The sequence below is a fragment of the Anas platyrhynchos genome, chromosome 1, assembly GCF_047663525.1.
Source record: "Anas platyrhynchos isolate ZD024472 breed Pekin duck chromosome 1, IASCAAS_PekinDuck_T2T, whole genome shotgun sequence".
Taxonomy (NCBI): Eukaryota; Metazoa; Chordata; class Aves; order Anseriformes; family Anatidae; genus Anas; species Anas platyrhynchos.
The window spans coordinates 10,658,842-10,677,978 of NC_092587.1; the positions used below are offsets into that span (position 1 = coordinate 10,658,842).

Genomic DNA, 19,137 nt, shown 5'->3' on the forward strand with positions numbered 1-19,137 from the left:
TTTCTCTACTTCTATTACTGTCTGATAAGGAATCAGTTTATGTCCTCTTTCCAAAATCAGAATGTTGCTTTTTAAATATCAGATTTAGAATATGCTTTACGGTACATAGTAAAATACTACACCTTTGATATGATACTTATGTTCATTCAGATCAGAATATATAGAGGTTTAGCCAATATATTCTTTTGTTTAGATTCTCTGAGTTTATATATTCTGTTTAGATATTCTGAATGAATAAATACAAATTTGATCACTACCATTTATTTTATTTATTTTCAGAATAGCACTCTTAGTTTCCAATTAAAAACAAACAAACAAAAAGTTTTCATGGTCTAATCTATAGGATAATGCCTGGAATTCACTCTAATTGAAGTCTAAGTCTAATTGCAAAGCTAAAGACTAACAATTATCAAAAGATGTCTTTCTGAGAAGTAAAACAGCCTTGGTCTTGTACAGAAGGCCTGGAACTAGAGGGGGAAAAAAAAAAAAGGAGAAAAAAAAAAGGAAAAAAAAAACAACAACATATCTCTTTGTCTTATGTCTCTACTTGAATGCTAGGAGACAGACAGCAAAATACATCTCTGACACATATTTCAAATTTAAATAAAAAGAATGAACAAGTTACAAGTGAAATAAATGTATATGCAGAGTCCTTGATTTCAAAGGATTGTCACTTACTTGATTTTGGTTTTATTCATCATTGTACCATAGCCAAAAGAGGTTAACTGTCAACCTGAGGATGTATTAGTAGCTCTATATAGTTTATACCAGTTTGACAAAGAGCATCTTTCACCTCTTTTGTTCTTGCATTTATTGTTTGTTCATTCAGAAAAGCATCTGTATTCATCTTCATAAACCATTTTCCAATCCTATACTAACTTTTGAGTATTATTTTGAATCACTTTTATTATTATTTGAAGTATTTAAAATAGGCACATAAGTGAATAAGCAACTTTTCAAGTAGTATGGTCAAATGAGAGATGAAGGCAAAATTAAAATTCAATGTCTTGCATTGCAAATATGTCAAACATACTCTAACGTTTTGGAATCTTACCAGAATCAGCTGATTCTTGGAGTAATGGGGGTTGATGTCTCTCTGGAGGACATAAAAAAACTGACACCCCGCTTTACGGTGAGTTGCTTGTGTTGGTGGTTTTTACAATGTACAATTTATGTATAATTTCTTTGTGTGCTCTTTCATAAGTCATACAGCAATGATTGGATGTGAGTCAAAATACCAGCAGGCTTCTTTTCATATATTCTTTTGCATTGTTGTAGATTTTCTGACAGTTTTCTCTCCAGCTGTTTCTTTGCTTCTGTATGAATTGTCCATCAGTATGTGTCCACAAAAGCTAAGTTTTACATCAGGTGGCATATTCCAATTACTTATTATTTTGTAGCCTTACGCTGCTGTCCAGTCCAGTGTTTGGTTCTTATCACAGTGCAAAATGAACAGTTACTAAAGGTAGTAATAATACCTAGTAGCATTTATATAGGACCGTTCTTTATAGAAAAATTCTTAAATATATATATCTGTACACTACCCAGTATGACTGCTTTATATATTTAGATATCTAGTTAGGGAATTTCCAATAAAATAACCAGTACTGTTGAAAACAACGTCTTGGGAAGCAAAGGGACATCATGAATTTCACCAAAGGCAAATACAGAGTCCTCAGTGAAGGATGCAATAATCCCATGCCACAGTACAAGCTGGGTACTGATTGCCTGAAAAGGCATGTCCGCCTTTATAATGGAGGACAAGCTGAACATAAACCAGCAATGTGTCCTTACAGTAAAAAAGGTCATCTGTGTAGTAAATATCTTCATAATCCCTCATCAGGAGTACTGTGTCTGAGTTTGATTTCCCCAGTACAAGAAATACATTCAGATGCTGGGCAGGGTCCAATGCAGAGCCACTAAGCTAGTCAGAGGGCTGGAGTATATGGCATATGAGGAGATGGGTTTGTTCATACTGAAGAAGAAAAAAACAAGTGGGGATCTAATTTTTCATTCTCAAGTACCTAATTGGAGTTGTAGAGAAGATGATAGAATTATAGAATTGTTTGGGTTAGAAGGGACCTTTAAAGATCATTTAGTCCAACCTCCCTTGTCATAAGCAGTGACATCTTTAGATCAGGCTGCCCAAAGCCCCATCCAGCTTGGACTTCTGGAGGTGGGGCATCCAACAGTGCCTCACCATCCTCATACTGAAGAAATTATTCTTGATATCTAATCTCAATCTACCCTCTTTCAGTTTAAAACTATTACCCCTTGTCCTACTACTACATGTCTCTGTTTTTCTTATTAGCCTCTTTTAAGTATCCAAAGGCTGCAGTGAAGTCTCCCCAGAGCTTTCTGTTCTCCAGGCTGAACAATCCCAACTTTCTCATCCTTTCTTCATAGCAGAGGTGTTCCAGCCATTTTAAAATTTTTGTGGCCCTCCCCTGGACCCACTCCAATAGGTCTGTGTCTTTCTTGTGGTGTGGGCCCCAGAGCTGAACACGGGGTCCAGATGGGGTCTCACAAGAGCAAATCAGAGTGGGAGAAACCCCTCCCTTGGTCTGCTGGCCACACTTTTGATGAAGCCCAGGATACAGTTGTCTTTCTGGGCTGCAAGCATTCGCTGATGTTCAATTTTTCAACCATCAGTAACCCGAAGTCCTTCTCTGCAGGGTTTCTCATGATCTATTCATCCCTCTTTACTGATGTTTGGGATTGGCCTTAGCCAGGTGCAGCACCTTGTACTTGTCCTTGTTGAACTTCATGAAGTTCATGTGGGCCCACTTCTTAAGTCTGTCAAGGCTCCTCTGGATGGCATCACTTCCTTCTATTGTGTCAGCTGCATCACTCAACTTGCTATCATCCACACGCTTGCTGTGGTTGTACCTGTTCTGTCTGTCATTAATAAAGATATTAAACAGTAGTGGTCGCAATATATACCACTGAGGGACAACACTCATCACTGATCTCTGGCTGGTCACTGAACCATTGAATGAAACTCTCTGGATGGACCTAGATTGACCCAGACTTTTCTTGGAGGTTTATAGCAAAAGAAAAGAGTCAGTCATTGTAATTGTGTGAGGAGAACTTTCGGCTAGAAATAAGGAAAAGCAATTACTGTGAGGGAGGTTAAACATGAGCAGGTTGCCTGCAGAGGTTGTGGAACCTCCATGCTTGGAGGTATTCAAAGACTTTCTGCAAACACGTCTAAGCTTGAATTAGGGTCTTATTTTCAATTTATCTCTGCTTTTAGTGGAGGGTTGGACCAGGTGACCTCCAGAGGTTCCATAAGCCCAAACTATTCTGTCAAGTTCACTCGTCTAAAAGAGCAAACATTCAAAAATTTTCTTATTGAGATTAATATCTCACATATTTCATGATGCCTGAGGCAAAGTATTTTACTAAATGTGGCCATTGTTTTAAAACCACTGATTAAGTCTATTACTTAAAGCTTTATAATGCCACACTTTACTTCTTTCTTTCAGCTTTGTCCAAATGGATATTATTTTGCAATTGATCCTAATGGGTATGTGCTACTTCATCCAAATCTTCAACCAAAGGTATGAAAAGCCTTCTAATATAGTTCTTTGTAGTATGGGGACATTGTCAGAAACATAACATAACAGAAATATATAAGGTCTTTCTAAAGTTCCAGAGAACAATAGTAAAGAATTCTCCATTGTGGGATGTCAGGAAAATCCATAGTGTGTGTATGGCTTCATCTAAATCCATCTTCGTTTTAGACTAATATTGGCTTCTGTTGAATTTGGTTATAAATAAAATAAAATAAGAAAAGTAAATGTATATTTTACACATGCATTTATAGGTGTGAAATAAGTGTTGTGATGCTTTCTCATTTCAGAATTTGAAACTTTCATACTTGAAAAATCACAGAAAACAGGGGCTAGTACACAGGTTTTTTTACTTTTTTTTTTTTTTTTTTTTTTCAGTGGTGATGGTGGTCATTTCTTTTGCTTAGTTTCTGTTTACCAGAGCTGATACAAACCTCTGATGCAGAGTTGGGGTGGATCTAGAAAATCACTCTTTCCCAGAATGGTAGATTTTACTTCAACTTGAGAAAGGTCTTTCAGACACAGAATATTTATCTAAATCTAATTAGAACACGTTTTTCCTCAAAGTTCAGTAAAGTTTAAGACCAAGATTTTAGTCTGGCTTCATATCAGTGTAGTTCTGACCCTGCAAGGTCTGCTACATTAAATGTATCTCCTTATAGAAGTCACCTGGCTTTGATAAGATATTTCAAGGTGAATGGCTGATTTTTTTTTTTATTTTTATTTTTATTCAGAAATCAGAACTTCAAACTCTATTTTAGTGAAGGGTTTCTCCATGTCAACAAATCTTCTGTTTAATGGAATATTTCAAAATGCTTTAAACATACTTTTTTAGAAACATACTTTTGGCAAATTTTGTTCACAGTGCACAAATGCACCATTCTATAACAGGCAAAGTTAAAACTGAATTAATAAAAATAAATAAATAAATAATCTCCAGGCTGATAGAATAATGTACAGATAACAATTCAGAAATTATTGCAAATCACTGCAGATCAAAGAGCACATCCATGTAGTTTAGCTGCCAATATTAACGTTTCTTATTTAGATGATTTGAGTAATATATTGGCACGATAAAAGCAAGAACTTAATACACAAGCAAATAAGGCTAGTATGGCTTTTAAACTTCAGTGGCACCCTACTCACATATATCATTTATTTCTTAGCACTTAGTACACTTAAGAGAAACTTCTTAAGTAATTAAAGCCTGTACTTGCTGCCTTTAGGCATGGAAATACTGCGTTTAATAAATTGGATGCATATTCATCACTTTATTCCTCCTAGCCATGTTCCTGTGGCAGAGTAGCAGCAACTCTTTGACCTAATAGCTGTGCAACTGTCCTCTCTTGATTATTCACCAGAGTCCTACAATAGCTACAAGAGGGATTTTTCAGTACTCCAGCATATTTAACTGTCAAAGGCAAGGAAATAAATGATCTACATATTTTAGTAATTCATTTAATTCTCAAGATGAGGGAATTTGCATTGTGAATATGTGAATTAATTTCCTGAAGCAATAAAAATGTTTGAAATCTTTTGCCAAGTGTGTAGCAAAAGAAATGTATGCTTTTTGAGAAGAGAAGGAATAACTCAGTCTTAAGTATTGATGGAATATCCTTGTTAATTTATTTTGAAAGTATACTTTTAAAAAGAAAAACAAGAAGAAAAAGAAGGGTTTTGTATTTTTTTATAGGTTTTCTTAATTTGTGAGCACTTCGATTTCTATATATATACATTTGGTTTTCATAATGTGTTAAAAACTGAAAGTTTTGATTTGATGATTATGCTTGGGAAATATTCTGAGAAAAATAATTGTATCATTATTTAGAATCTTTTCTTCAGTAGAGATAATTAGAAATTCAGATGCTGGCAGGTATATGCAAATTATACTAGCATTTTGTTAACAGAAGGAATATAAAATGAAGCAATGTAGCATTCTCATTCAGGCACCATTTTGTGTGACACTAGTAGATAATGATTCAGTTCATCTCATACGTGCACTTATTCTGCAGTGTAAACTCACAAAACTAAATTTTGTTAGAGAATGAAAAATTCATCTCTTCCCAATAAAATCTGGGCAGATTGAGACAGATTAATAGGAAACTAATTGTCATAATTTCTCTGCATAGATTTTTTTACTTAAAGGATATAGAAGTCTGGAGCTGCTTACAAGTACTGCTCAAATGTTTGATTTACAGTATGTTAAAAAAAGGATATTTTATATGTGATGTGTTTTATGTCATAGAATAATATCAAAATGTAATATTAAGCCTGTGCATTATTATTGTTATTATTGTTATTAACAGTTACACAGACTAGACTTTTTCACTCCCAGTTTGTTTGGGGTAGTGCATGCTATACAGACTGAAACAAGAACTACGTTTTAAAACTAAGGTACACTCCAAAGACGGATGTATTTAGAACTCATGGACTTCCTTTAACATGTCATATTAATTTTAGTTGAACATCCTAGTAGCCGTTAATATACTAACTAACAACATCTTAACCCTCTTTGACAGCAGTTTTTCTGTAGATGTAAACTAAAACATAACTACGTATTTACCTTTGAAGAGGTGAGGGTGTGTTAAACTTCCAGTAGTGCCTTCTTCTCAATGTCTTTCCTTCTGAAAATCTGTTACCTGAAATCAAAACTGGTTCAACACAATTAATATTTTGAGAAAGTCTTGCAGTATCATATCACAAAAAATAATTATAATAATTAAAAAAATCCTTAGAAACTCTGAACTCGTGAAGTTGTTTGTACAAACGACAAAATTCTTAGAAAGGCAGATTCAAAAGCAGGTTAAAAACTTTTCCATTATGTTTATTTTTGTGCATGTAAACTATGTCAAAGCATAACATTGGAAACATTTTTAAATATTCATTTTAATATGGTTTTAATTTTTTTTCAATTTTCTGTAATTAGTCATATTACATTTTTAAGCAAATACTTATTTTTACATTTTTTCTTCTCATGTGTGTGTTTTCACATTCTTCTGGGAAAAAAACAGGTACCTGTCCCACCAAATAAGTATAGTCACTAGACTGAGTAGTTAGTTTGCAGTTAGCAAACTACTAAAAGTAGTTAGTCTTAATTAGATAAGATTTGAAAATAGTGAGTAATTCAGTTTTTGATATTCATTCTAAGTATTAGCATCCTATTCTTCACTTTTCTTATGGTTCTGATCAGCTAATTGTAATTATAAAAGTCCACGTGCTTTCAGTAGGGTTTGGTATTGACCTTATGGTTTATATTTTGAAAGAAATGTAGGGGAAGATAGAGGGTTAAGAGCAGAGAGAACAGTAAACAAAAGGTGAAACTCTTATTCCACATTTTAATTCTGGCTGAGTACCTTGGGAAGGAGAGATCTCTGTTAATATTGTTTAACATATGTCTATATTTTGTTTCCTGTTACAAAACCTGTGTGTAACTCTGATAGAGAGCTTGGAACTCCTGGGCAGAATGAGGGCTAGTCCCTGAGTCCAGTATATGTGCACTAGAAAATAGAGATGTGTAGGGAAGATTTCACTTCTATAAGCAGGCTGTTTACTAATAGTGTAAAAATACAAATTACTGCTTTTTTATTACTTCAGCATATTGGTGTGGGCATACCAAAAGTTAATTTGAGAAAAAGGAGACCCAATGTACAGGTAATTTTGGATGGAGGTGATTAGTGCATTAGAGTGCATAGACCTGGAAATAAATATGTTAGAAAGTTTCTGTCCTGCTTGCTAGGAAGAATCTAACTAAAGAAGTGTTTACTTTGACAAACAGCTTTCAAAGCATGAAGCCTGCATCCTTTCTTGTTTAAATAATAAAAAAACATGTTATTGGCTGTAGTGAAGGGTGTTCCATTAAATTATGGTGCTTTACTAATAGGTGCTAATTAGAGCTGTGTTGTAAAAATTATTCTTCAGATTTTGAAATAAATTTGAAGACTGGGAAAAAAAAAAAAAAGAGAGACTAATTGTGCTGGCTTTGCTTGCATAAACCATAAGTCAAGGGAATGACTTATGACTTTATTGCCAAGATTAATTGTACAGTATATGCTGTATAACCGAATTTGAATAAGATGGTCAGTGTTTGTTTGTTTGTTTTTCCACATAAGTCAGAGCAGGACATGATATCTATCATGTCAGAGCAGGAAATAATATCTATTATTTATGTAAGGTTTATGAGATTAGCAAATTCAAATGCAGAAGATTAACTGTAATTAAACCAAACAGGGAAAGGGAAATTTAGTTACATTTATGTAATTCAAGAACAGAAAACACCTCATGAAAACTTAAAAAAAAAAAAAAAAAAGGAATTAAAGGAATAGATTAACTACGTAACAAGAAAATAACAAAATTTGACGCAGTATATCCTGATAACATTTTAAACATGGGAATATATCATGCAAAACTAATTGCTTGCATAGCAACAACAGTAAAATCACGGTTTAAAGTCCTCGTCTATTTTAAGTCAGTGATTTCACCAAGTCTCAAATGACAGTTCTTATATATCTAGAAGACCTTGGGCTAAATTTTTTTATATGTGCTGGAGCTATGAGCACTGGCACATACCAAATCTCAATTTTCAGAGCGCAGCTGGTTCTTCTGTGAATTGAGGTGTAATTTTGCTGTGGCTGGGTTCTCCTAGCTGTGCCATCTGCTCAGGAAAAGCATTGGGCTCCCACCCATGTTGCAAGCTGCTCTTTGGACTTCCCCTAGGGCCCAGGATTTTTCTGCCTTCTTATCATCGTTAGTTGTAAAGCCTAACAGCCCACATCTTCATCAGTACCCCAGGTATAAACAGGAAATAGGCTCCTGCAACTCACACCAAGGAAAGCCGTCCACATAATTTGTGAGAATACTGACCTCCCAAATGCACACATTAATTTTCTTATGTTGCTGCACCAGTTCTTTCTTTCTTTGTTTCCTTCTTGATTTGTCATTGAAGTAATAGATCTTAGCCTTTATTTTTCATGCTGAAAAAGGATTGCATTTCCCTTCATTTGCATGCTTCATTGCTAGTGATTTACTTCTGTTTTGTTTTATTAAGTTGTGCTGGTGAATGTAGTGGTGTTGTGCTTATTCTAGTCATGTTGCGTGCATGACTGAATAAAGAGAAGAGCAAACTGAATATTAAGTTTGTTTCTTCGTGGCTTGGAATAAACCCTACAAAATGGCAACCTAGGAAGAGAAAATTATGGAGCCCAAATACTGGTAAATACACACTCTTGGGGAAAAAAAGACATAGTGGGTAACAAACAATCTTTAAAGTAGTGGGCTAAGAATTTTCTAATCTCTAAGAGATTTTTTGTGCCTCAAGCACATCACATAATGTATTTCTATATAGGCCTTATTTCTTCATATATAAAATGCCATTAATACCTGATAAAGAATGTGTGGTGATATAACATCTTAAAAAGAACAAGGAAAGCTTGTGAATGTGTACTTTAATTTTGACAGACTGATAAATTTATCTATTTGTCTTTGGGACTCCTTAACTATGGACAGCCCGGGTTATCATTTGAAATGAGTATTATTGATTTGATGTGATGGCTTTTTTATTTCTTTTTTTACCATTTCTTTTCTTTTCTGTTCCTTTGTGTGTTGGAATGGAATGTGAACTTCATAAATGCAACTTCTGCCATGGTAATGCCTTCATGCATGCTGTTTGGGTTTGACCATGCTATTCATTATCCATTGCATGTAAGAAAATGTATTTTTTATTTATTTTTACATTTTACCCTTTTGCTATTTATTTTGAGACTGTAGATTTGTTGGGGAAGAAAAGAAAATGCATTAGAAAAGGCTGTACTGAATGTATTGAATTAGTATAGAGCATATTTTAATGTTGTGTTAAAGGTACAAGTTTTATTTATCCTTTATAAATAAGAAAATCAAAATTTATTTGAAGTTATCAGTAGGCATTAAAAAAATAATCCAAATTCTTTGTCTGAAATCTTTCCAGTGCATGAAAAAATTTCTTCACTTTTCCCTTAGCAGAGAGCAAGTCTTACTTGATAAGAAAATGAATTCCCTATACCTAGAAACAGGTACATTTGTACCTTAAGAATATGAAGGAATAGTCATTTATCTTCTAATACTGTTCTATATTACAGTCTTGAAAATAAGGACTAGTGTCCAGATTATTATATGAAGTCATCTTTTATATGCTTTTATGCTTTTACATTATATGAAGGCATCTTTTATCAGCTATTCAGGACAACTTTCTTCCAATATGAACTGGGAATACACACCTAAATTGTGATGAAACATGCTTGCATTCTTCCATAGAAGTCATATGTACATTCATCATGTACCTTTGCCAGAATATGTTGCCTAATTCCAACTGTTGTCTACTAGCATAAAAGGAATATAATAATCATTTTAAAGAAGGGACTTCAGTGTATCCTACAACTACGTTAGTATAGTTGGGTTGATATAGTTGGTCTTGAGATCCTTTAATATGTGAACCATCCTATTACAAAGGATATATCATTCAAAATAAATTAATAAAACTGGATTTATATCCTATTCTAAAGTATCAGATTGAAATGGTTAAATAATAAATTTCCATAGTTCTTTCTCCTAAGATCCTTCATCAGGTGGGTATATTAAATAACTTATGAGCGATGAGGATCAAGGATTTTTATACCACATTTAAGGACAGTTAATATTATTTGGCAGCAATATCAAGTCAATGGGACTTAGCCAAAATTCCTTTAAAAAAAAAAAAAAAGTCAGATTCCGGACAGTTCACGTGGAAGACAGCTCTGTCCAAGTAAATGCAAACTGCAACTGAGAAGGGAGTAGAGCCTGCTGGGTGGCTGGAGCTAGTTCAGCAGAGCTGGACCCAGCAGTAGCACAGTACTGGGTCCTCCTGCTCTCCTCAGAGATGTGGATCACGGCAGATGCAAACCATCTGTAGTGGATGGTAGACATCATGACATCCACAGGTCTTGAAGCTCCCAGGTCACAGCATTTCTGTGATGTAAGTTTCTATCTCTTAAACAGAGATAGGAGTACTGATGTCAAGAGAAATGCATTCAAAACTACCAGATGTTCAGGGAAGTCCTTTAGTGCCCACAATAATAATGATTTTATTTTGTTATAAGAAATAAATCTTTTATTGCAATCGCTGTCCCTTTGAGTCTTGAACCACAGTCCATTCCCATCTCAAAACAACAAGTCTGTACTCTTGTTTTTGGCAAAACTGCAAAGTAGTACAATTGTTTCATCTTAATGGCCAGCTGGAAAACTTTCCCAACTTTCCCCCTCCCTTTTTGAAGGCAGGATGCCTTGTAGGAGATGCTTCCTCTGACATTTCTTCTCTCACCTTAGTCTGTGGCAGCAGGGGAAGCAACCTCCCAACGTGAATCCCCTGCTTGACAAACTGTGGACAGACACTAGTCATTAGGATTAATCTGATTTTCACTTGCCCAATTCACCTCTCTATCCAGTGAAATAAAATAAATGACAAAGAGCTGCTAGGAACTTTTTATGTTATAAGAGATTAAAATAAATGGGTAAGCAAGTAGCTTGCATGGGTAAGTAAGTAGCTTACTTTAAAGTGAAGGGATTAGAATGATTTCTAGCAATTTATCTGTAACATTACAGTACTCTGTCTTTATTTTTTGATCACTTAATATCTTGTGCTCCAGAATCCAAAATCCCAGGAGCCAGTTACGCTGGATTTTCTAGATGCTGAATTGGAAAATGATATTAAAGTTGAGGTGAGATTGACTGCTTTCTTAGTACCTGGTGCTTGTATTTTATTGTGTAATAACTGAAAAGCAATACATGTTCTAGATTTTGAATGGAAACCTATTTCACTCAAAAATTTCAATTCAAAAATTCAAGATGTTGACTTTATAGAGCAATGAAGTTATAATGAAAGGTTTTTACAAATTAAGCTCAGTTTATTCTTAAGCAAAGACAATGAACTATATTTCTCTCATTTTGAAAGTTACCGTAATTGCTATTTAAATAATTTTTCTCCAGTCTTCTTTATTAAGTGCTAACTCATGGGAAGGGAAAATTTGTAAATTTTTTTATAAATAGAACACTTCTCAGAGGATATTGATCTATTATCTGAAATATTTTTTTTTTTCCCTCTCCCTCTCTGCATTGATTTTGATTAATACAAACTTACTGCTGTGGTAAGGAAATGAGAAATAAAGTTACTTAAGTTGTTGACAACAAAATGAATTACTATGTATATTTTTGAATTACTAATTTCAAAGTACATTTATAAATCATTTTTAAATAGTATGTTAATTTTGTGACATAAAATGAAATTTTATTTTAACTTTTAATGTTTTCAAACATTTTTTTCACTTCATTTGAAATAGTTCTTTCATAATGATAATAATCAGCATTTCTTGGTATCTGTTAAATTCCAGCTTCAGTTTCTTAGAACTGCTGCTTCAGAGAGGAATTTATTTCTGACTGATATAAATCTTTGTTTTGAATCACTGTAACTAGCCGAATCACAGATGTGCTGGGAAGCACTAGAAGTTCTAGACAAAACACATTCTCATCCATGGGATTGTCTTGATATGCAAGGTATACCAGAAATGTTAATACATAAGTCTGTTAGTTCAGTCATATTTGGATAAAGCTACTTCTAATTAGAAAAATCAGAAAATAGAAACATTAAAAAAAAAAAATCAAGATACATGACTTTCAAATGCCTTACTATTTTCTTTGTTTCTATAAAATGCCTTAAATTACTGGAAATTTTAATCATGTTACATGCAATACTTAGTTCTTATTTTTACTTATTTTTTCTTGCCAATAGATTCGAAAGAAAATGATAGATGGAGAAAGTGGAGAAAAAACATTTGAAACACTGGTCAAGTCCCAAGATGAGGTAAGATAGAAACAGATAACTAGATTTACAGGAGCAAACAAAAAGCATAAAAATACTGTGAAATTGTGGAAAGATGTTCATTTTATAATGTCAGTTTATATCATTTTTTGCCCCTACATTTGCTAGTTTTACTGGCTTAGAGTAAAAGAAATTATATATATATGAAAAGGATTTTTTTAAATTGGTTTCTTTGGTGTGTCTTTAATCAGGTAGTTGTTGATGAGGTCTTGTAGTCTGTTCACCAGGAAGTAGACCCAGCCTACTTCTGTGCATGGATCCTAAAATAAAGTACTTAATTTGCTTGTGGAGGTGTTCAAAGATACGATTAATAGTTTATATTTTGAATGGGAATAAAAAAAAAGAAAAAAAATGTTTATATGCCATAAATGAAGATAACTTGGGATAAGCAATGTCATCTTACAGTTGTATTATTTACTTGTGCTTGTTCAGTTCTTTTTCATTTTCATGTCCAAAATCCTAACTCCTGACAGATCACTAGTGATTTCTCTAACAAGACACAGATATACATGTACATGTATCCTAGCAAAAGTAAATCCTGAAATATGATATGGATCCTTACCTCTATGCCTTTCTTTTTGGCGACTTGAAACAGGAAATCCTGATCAAAGTACCACAGGACCAGATATGGCAAGAGCATGCTGCACAGTTAGAGTTCGCAAACAGCTTTTTGAAATTGTTGCAATCAATGTAAAACAGCTTGAAGATAGCTAATGTAATGGATTATCAGAAGAAAATGAAGAGAATAATACTATTGTTTGGATATGTGCAGATAATTGTTCATGTGTAGTATTAGCTGTTCTCTCCTGTCAATCTCCTGTAACTTTGCTACCTCCAGTGGTTTTGCTGTTTGTACTTAAATGTCAGAAGTCTCCAGTGACATTTTTATTTATTTTTTTTCTCACAAGGCATATGCTACAGAATCCAATCAAGTTAATTACATTTTTAGGCTTGCATTGTTGTTTTGTTTAAGGAGAGTCTTTCCAAGTCTGTGGGTGAAAAAGGCTCAGTGTAGGTGGCTAGAAAAGTGGGGATTAGAGGATCAAAACAAACAAACAAAAAAACATTAACACCATTGTGGTTGTACAAGAAGTTGCATTCATGGCAAAGTTTTTGAAGAGATCTCAGGCTGTGCTTGCATTTCTCAGGCTGTGTGGTGCCCTTGTGAAAAGGCCATAACAGCTGGCCCTACAGTTATTTGCCAGAAGAGTGAGGGAGGGAAATTGTTCATGCTGGCAAATGCTGGAGTCAGCTACTGCACTGGGGGGAATGTGACATCCTTGGGTTCATGAGAATGTGTCAGTCATACACAGCCCAGATCACAAACTGAAAGATTTTATTCAAATAGAATAAAATATCTCAAGCCTTTTGATCCTAGATGCTTCAAGTCCCCAGTGAAATTAATTTCCCTCACCTTACCTTGCTTTGTGGCCTGAGATGTCTTCCTCTGCTCAGACCCCTCACAGAGAAGGCAGCAGCCAGAGATGGCTGGCAATGGTGACTGCTTCAAGTTATTGCATCCTCCCAGCTTCAGGCTGCTAGAGCCAGAATAAAGCTGCTTCAGACCACTGGCCACGCATGAGCCATGCATCACTGAGGATTTGATAGCTTCATATATTTTCTTATAAAAAGGGCTGATGTGGTCAGTTGTTCAGAACTGACAGTTGCAGTCTCGAGGCTTGAAATTGATGTCCTTTTTTGTTTTGCTTTTGGGTTTTTGCATTGCTTTCTTTTTGTATTGCAGCTGGCCCCAGCAGTGTCCTGGGAGATGACCTCATACTACAGCATAGAGACTGGACTCAGAGCAAGCGTGGGTGGGGTGTGCTGGAGTCTCCCAAGGCCTCAGGGGCTTTCCAGCTAACAGTGAAGATGCCATAGGAACAAAAGCATTGCCACATTTGGGCAGCTGGGGTGGGCAGTAGTGCAAACTAAAGGGTCACAAGAACTGCAATAACATGTAGGCTCTTCAGCAGTAACCAGTGAGACTGCATCAGATGGCTCAGTAATAAAGTAGGCAAAGGTAAATGGGAGCAGATACATGAGGACATGATCTGCCGTGTTATCTCTGAAGGGAGGTTTCAGCCAGTTTGCCTTCAGGCATGCTCACAGCGCTGGTGATGAGAGGATTTAATTTGAGCCTAGTTCTCTTCCTGCCTTCCTACTTTTCTCTTGCATTTGCACATGGTGTGCAAACCATGGTGCTGTGCATGGTTTGGAGGTTTTGTCACTGCTAGGTTCAAGTGTCTAATTATTCTTGAGCTGCAGTAACAGTATAGGCACGTTATTGAATATAGATAGTCTTGAACAGGAGTATGTTCAGCCATCCCTTTACCTTAAATATAAAATATACTAGGATATTAGCCATTGATACATGCTTTTTATTTTTTCTTTTCTTTTTTTTTTTTTTCACAAATCACTATTAAATGATTTAAATTATCATGCTGTGCAAGACAAGAAGGAACCAAGTAATAAGGAGGTTTTGAATCCTAAATGTCAAAAAAAGATTCCTCTTTCTCATTACCATGGCCATTTTCACACTTTTGCTTTATCACAGTGAAAGAATGAACCTGTGATACCTTTCATCACTGTATGTGATGTTGCAGTGTTTATACTTACAAATCTCTGTAGAATAATAGTATGTTGCAGCTGGAATAAACTTTTAATTTTCAGCGTAGAAAACTGAGTGAAACTCTGTCAGCCAGTGCTGACATATATGCATTAATGATCAAATCTGTAGGGAACTGTGGGGTTGTGCCTATCATGTCTTTTTTTTTTTTTTTTTTTTTCATATCAAAAGAAAGTGAATGGTAAAACTTATCTTGATGTATTAACATACTTCAAAAAAAAAAAATGGGGTGAAGAATAGGAGATTGGAAGAACTTACTCCCATTCTAAATTATTCACAAATGCAAGACCCTTTTAATGTGATTAGGAACACATGTAATTTTAGCATGCGGTACAGCCAGGACTATATGGCTGCACCTATGACTCCAGTGTAATACCTGTATTACAGTCACTGGTACTGTAATACTGAAAGGACAGGCACGGGTGTGTTGTTGTTGTTACTGAGTTACTTACAAATTCTTCTTTTTTAATTGATTTTTGTTATTGTGGTCATTTTAATGCAAAATAGTCCATAAAGGAGATAACATCTTTTATCAAATTCTAAGTACATACAAAAAGTTTGTATAGGCCTGGCTAATGAAAAGAAAAGGGAAAATGGTAGATAGTATCTGTCTGGTTTTATTTAAATTTGCATTTCTTTACTGTTCAATAAAAAGATATACATGTAGATGATTCTTTTGCATAATATAACTTTGGAAATTGTTTAAGTAAAGTAGCTGCAGCTTATGTTGTACTTACTGAAATAATAACCAATGGACTTGGTTATATACTTCATTTCTCAAGAAAAGAGAACACTACTTGAAGCTTCGGAATTAGTAATTTGTTTCTTGACCAATATCTCTTTGTAGAGATATATTGATAAAGGAAACAGAACATACACATGGACTGCTGTGAATGGCACTGATTACAGGTAACTTATTTCTGTTCTCTGAATTCTGCATAGTTAAATGCCCTTTTAATTTATTTTGGTTAGTATTTTTAGTGTTCTATTTTCTATACTAGTTAAGTCAGGATGAGGTCATTTTGTGTCTGGGCCTACAGGATTTGCTGGGTTCTTTTAAACCTTTATAACTCAAAATTGTTACTTTGTCTAAGGAAGAGAACCTCAGTCTTGTATCCAACTGTTGAGATTTACCACTAGTGCATTTCACATTATGCAGGAAAAAATGGATTTTGTGATTGGTGTTAAGAATCTTATTTTTCTTCTACTTTCTGTGTCACTGTATACTTTGATTTTTAATTGTACACTTTTTCTTAGATTCCTCCTCTTTTCTTTTCATTGTCTCCATGTTCTTGTTTTTAATATGCACATTAAAAAGCAAGATGCCATATTTTTTTGTCTCAATAAACAATGTAACACGTTATTCTGTGCAAATCTCTTTCAGTCACTTTTATAGCTTATATCACGACATTGCTAACCTACATGTCAGATCTTAAGGGCAGGAACCATGCTACCAATTATCTCTGAAATCTTCAATCTATTTGTGACTAATTACCTAAAAATCATATACAAATGAGAGCAGGAAAAAACGAAGTATGGTATAAGTCTTGCCCCCATTGCATACAACATTGGTGTGTATATCGTTCCAAAATCATTTAAGCACACAGCTCTGTAACTTTGGAAGTAATGTATCAAACTGACATTAGAAAAGAAGTTAAGGTTTACCAAATTTCAAAAAAGTTGAAGTATTCAAGTTCAAAACTAGATGGTTCAAATACCAAGTCAACTGTTTACCTAAATAACAGTTGTATTGTGGTGATTTACGATAGCTTTCAGCTATTGTAATTGTATTGGTTCTCTTTTCTGCTATTTTCTGTACAGGTGTACAGCCAATGAGAATCCAAACATTAATATGTAAGCAAAACCAAACAAATCAATTTAACAAGTGAACGTAGGTGTAGAACTTTATCTTTTATTCATCATCCCACTTTTATGTTCTATTTCCTCTGTCATTATACTCATTATCCTCAGGGGGAAAAGATTTTTTATTTATTTTTTTTAATCATAATATGCCATCTAGCAATGAGTAAAGAAAGATATTGGGTTTATATGAGTTCTTAATTCATACAGAGCTCCTTGGCATGAGATACAGCAATAAATCCATGGAGTCACATTGAAGCAAGCCTGTTAAACATAAAATTATAGATTTTAATTAGCAATTTCTGTTGGCAGTAGCTACTAATGACAGGTAAAGTGCTAGTGATTTCCCTAGAGGAGAATTGGTAGAAGGCTATCAGTAAATATTCAGCAATCTCACATTCCATTTAAATGGCACATGTATCATTAAAGGTCATCTCATTTATGGCACAATTGTGCAACTTTTTTTTTTTTTTAAGGTTAATTTCTGCAGCTATCCATTAGATAACTGCAGTTTTTCAGACATGAAAACTGACAACAAATATTAAGGATGTGATGTGGGAGATGATACCTCTTCAGTGTTGATTTGCACCTCCTGTCCTTTACATATCTTTTTGAAACTGAACTCTCCTACGTGTATATTGAATTAGTGGCAATATTTTTTTTTGGAAAAATATATATTTAATATAAAAGGAATAATATGCATTGCAAATCTTAAGATGTTATTGCACAGCGATGTTCAAAGGTTATGAGTGGTGACTGTATGATTCAGGAAAATATTTTGCATCTTGAACATAAAGTGAATTCAAGTACTGCAAGTTAAATTTCTTAATAAATGCTTTTTTTTTTTTTTACGAGTTAATCATGCATCAGATTGGTACAGTACTATATGGTGTTTTTTACTATTTGTCACCACATTGACGTGTGCTACATTGTAATGTTAAATGTGTTAGAGGAAGATACAACAAACCATGCTTTTTATTATTTGCAATTATTTGGAAATTCCTCCCTTAACCATTAAAAAGTGCATTTATGCCTAAATGTTTGAATAAAAATGAAAAGAAGCACAGGGAACTTTAAGACCTGTATGAATCTACTCATACCTATTAGAAAGCGTGAGGCTGGTCTGTCACTACATAACTATCTCATCTCACGATAATCGAATTTCCAAACTTGTTAACGAGTTTCAAAACACTTACAAGATGAAATTAGAAATCTGCTGCAAATAGCATAATTGTTTTACGTGTCTTATTTCTCTTGCAGTTTGGCATTGGTGCTACCATCATACAGCTTTTATTATATTAAAGCCAAAATAGATGAACCATTAATTCAAGCCAGATGTAAGTACTATGAAGGTTGTACTGGTATTGCCAAGTCTCAGATTCACTTTTAAAAATGTTTAAAATTCATACATTTTGTTGAATTCACTAATGTTACCATATGTACCCAAAATCTGCAGCAATGATTCTAATCCAACACCCAAGGTACAAGAAATATTCTATAAAGATAGAATATGTGCAGGTACCCCAGTTTCACTGACAATCCCTTCTGCCTTGCTATGTACCTGTAGAATCATTGCTTTGTGTATCCTCTGTTGCTGTAGTTTTAAGGGTCTGGTTACTATTCTTTTTCATTCTATTAGGTAAATATTATGATATGGACTATAGTAGTAAGCTTACTTTGTTATTTTTGCTGTAGGTGCAGTATTATATTTAGGAAATTACCTTTGATGCGTGTAGAAATAGATAAATGTGACAACACTGTTTTGTTTGGATTACGGCTAGGTTTTTATTTTGCACTCTACAAATAGTTTTAGTGGATGTTTGTAATGCATTTTTGGCTTAGACTATTTTCAAGCCATTTACAGATTCTGTAGTGGTAATTTGGAATGATACTTGTGAGTATTGAAAGTTTTTTGTTTATTACATCTATATAACATCTAACTAGGAGATCTAGATAGCAGATAGAATAGAACTCATCGCATCCTTTTAACTTTCTTTATCCAAATATAAATAAATGTACAGTTAAATACAAGGTTAGAAAAGCACTGTTAATGTCTCTGACAGGCGTAGATTAGAGAAAACTTTAATGAAATTGCTGTCCTCTACCTTCACCTCCTGGCTATAAAGATTATGGCAAGTTTTTAATAATTCATGGTTTATTTTTATAACTTTGTCAAATCTTAAGTACTTTAAAAT

General features: G+C 34.2%; 1 protein-coding gene across 10 annotated transcripts in view; it reads left to right on the plus strand.

Annotated features, from left to right (window-relative positions):
- Positions 1 to 19,137, plus strand: part of CACNA2D1 (calcium voltage-gated channel auxiliary subunit alpha2delta 1) — a 404,961-nt gene that overhangs the window by 353,624 nt on the left and 32,200 nt on the right. For 3 of the 10 annotated variants that reach the window (XM_027459907.3, XM_038173398.2, XM_072027335.1), the window contains exons 17-23: positions 1,058 to 1,132; positions 3,489 to 3,563; positions 7,170 to 7,226; positions 11,228 to 11,299; positions 12,367 to 12,438; positions 15,930 to 15,991; positions 18,203 to 18,279. In XM_027459907.3, coding sequence (XP_027315708.1) covers positions 1,058 to 1,132; positions 3,489 to 3,563; positions 7,170 to 7,226; positions 11,228 to 11,299; positions 12,367 to 12,438; positions 15,930 to 15,991; positions 18,203 to 18,279 — 490 coding nt within the window. Of the gene's footprint in view, positions 1 to 1,057; positions 1,133 to 3,488; positions 3,564 to 4,859; positions 5,019 to 5,881; positions 5,970 to 7,169; positions 7,227 to 11,227; positions 11,300 to 12,366; positions 12,439 to 13,051; positions 13,196 to 15,929; positions 15,992 to 18,202; positions 18,280 to 19,137 lie in introns of those variants that run through there. The other 7 variants (XM_072027298.1, XM_072027272.1, XM_027459930.3 and 4 more) reach the window with 5 other exon arrangements.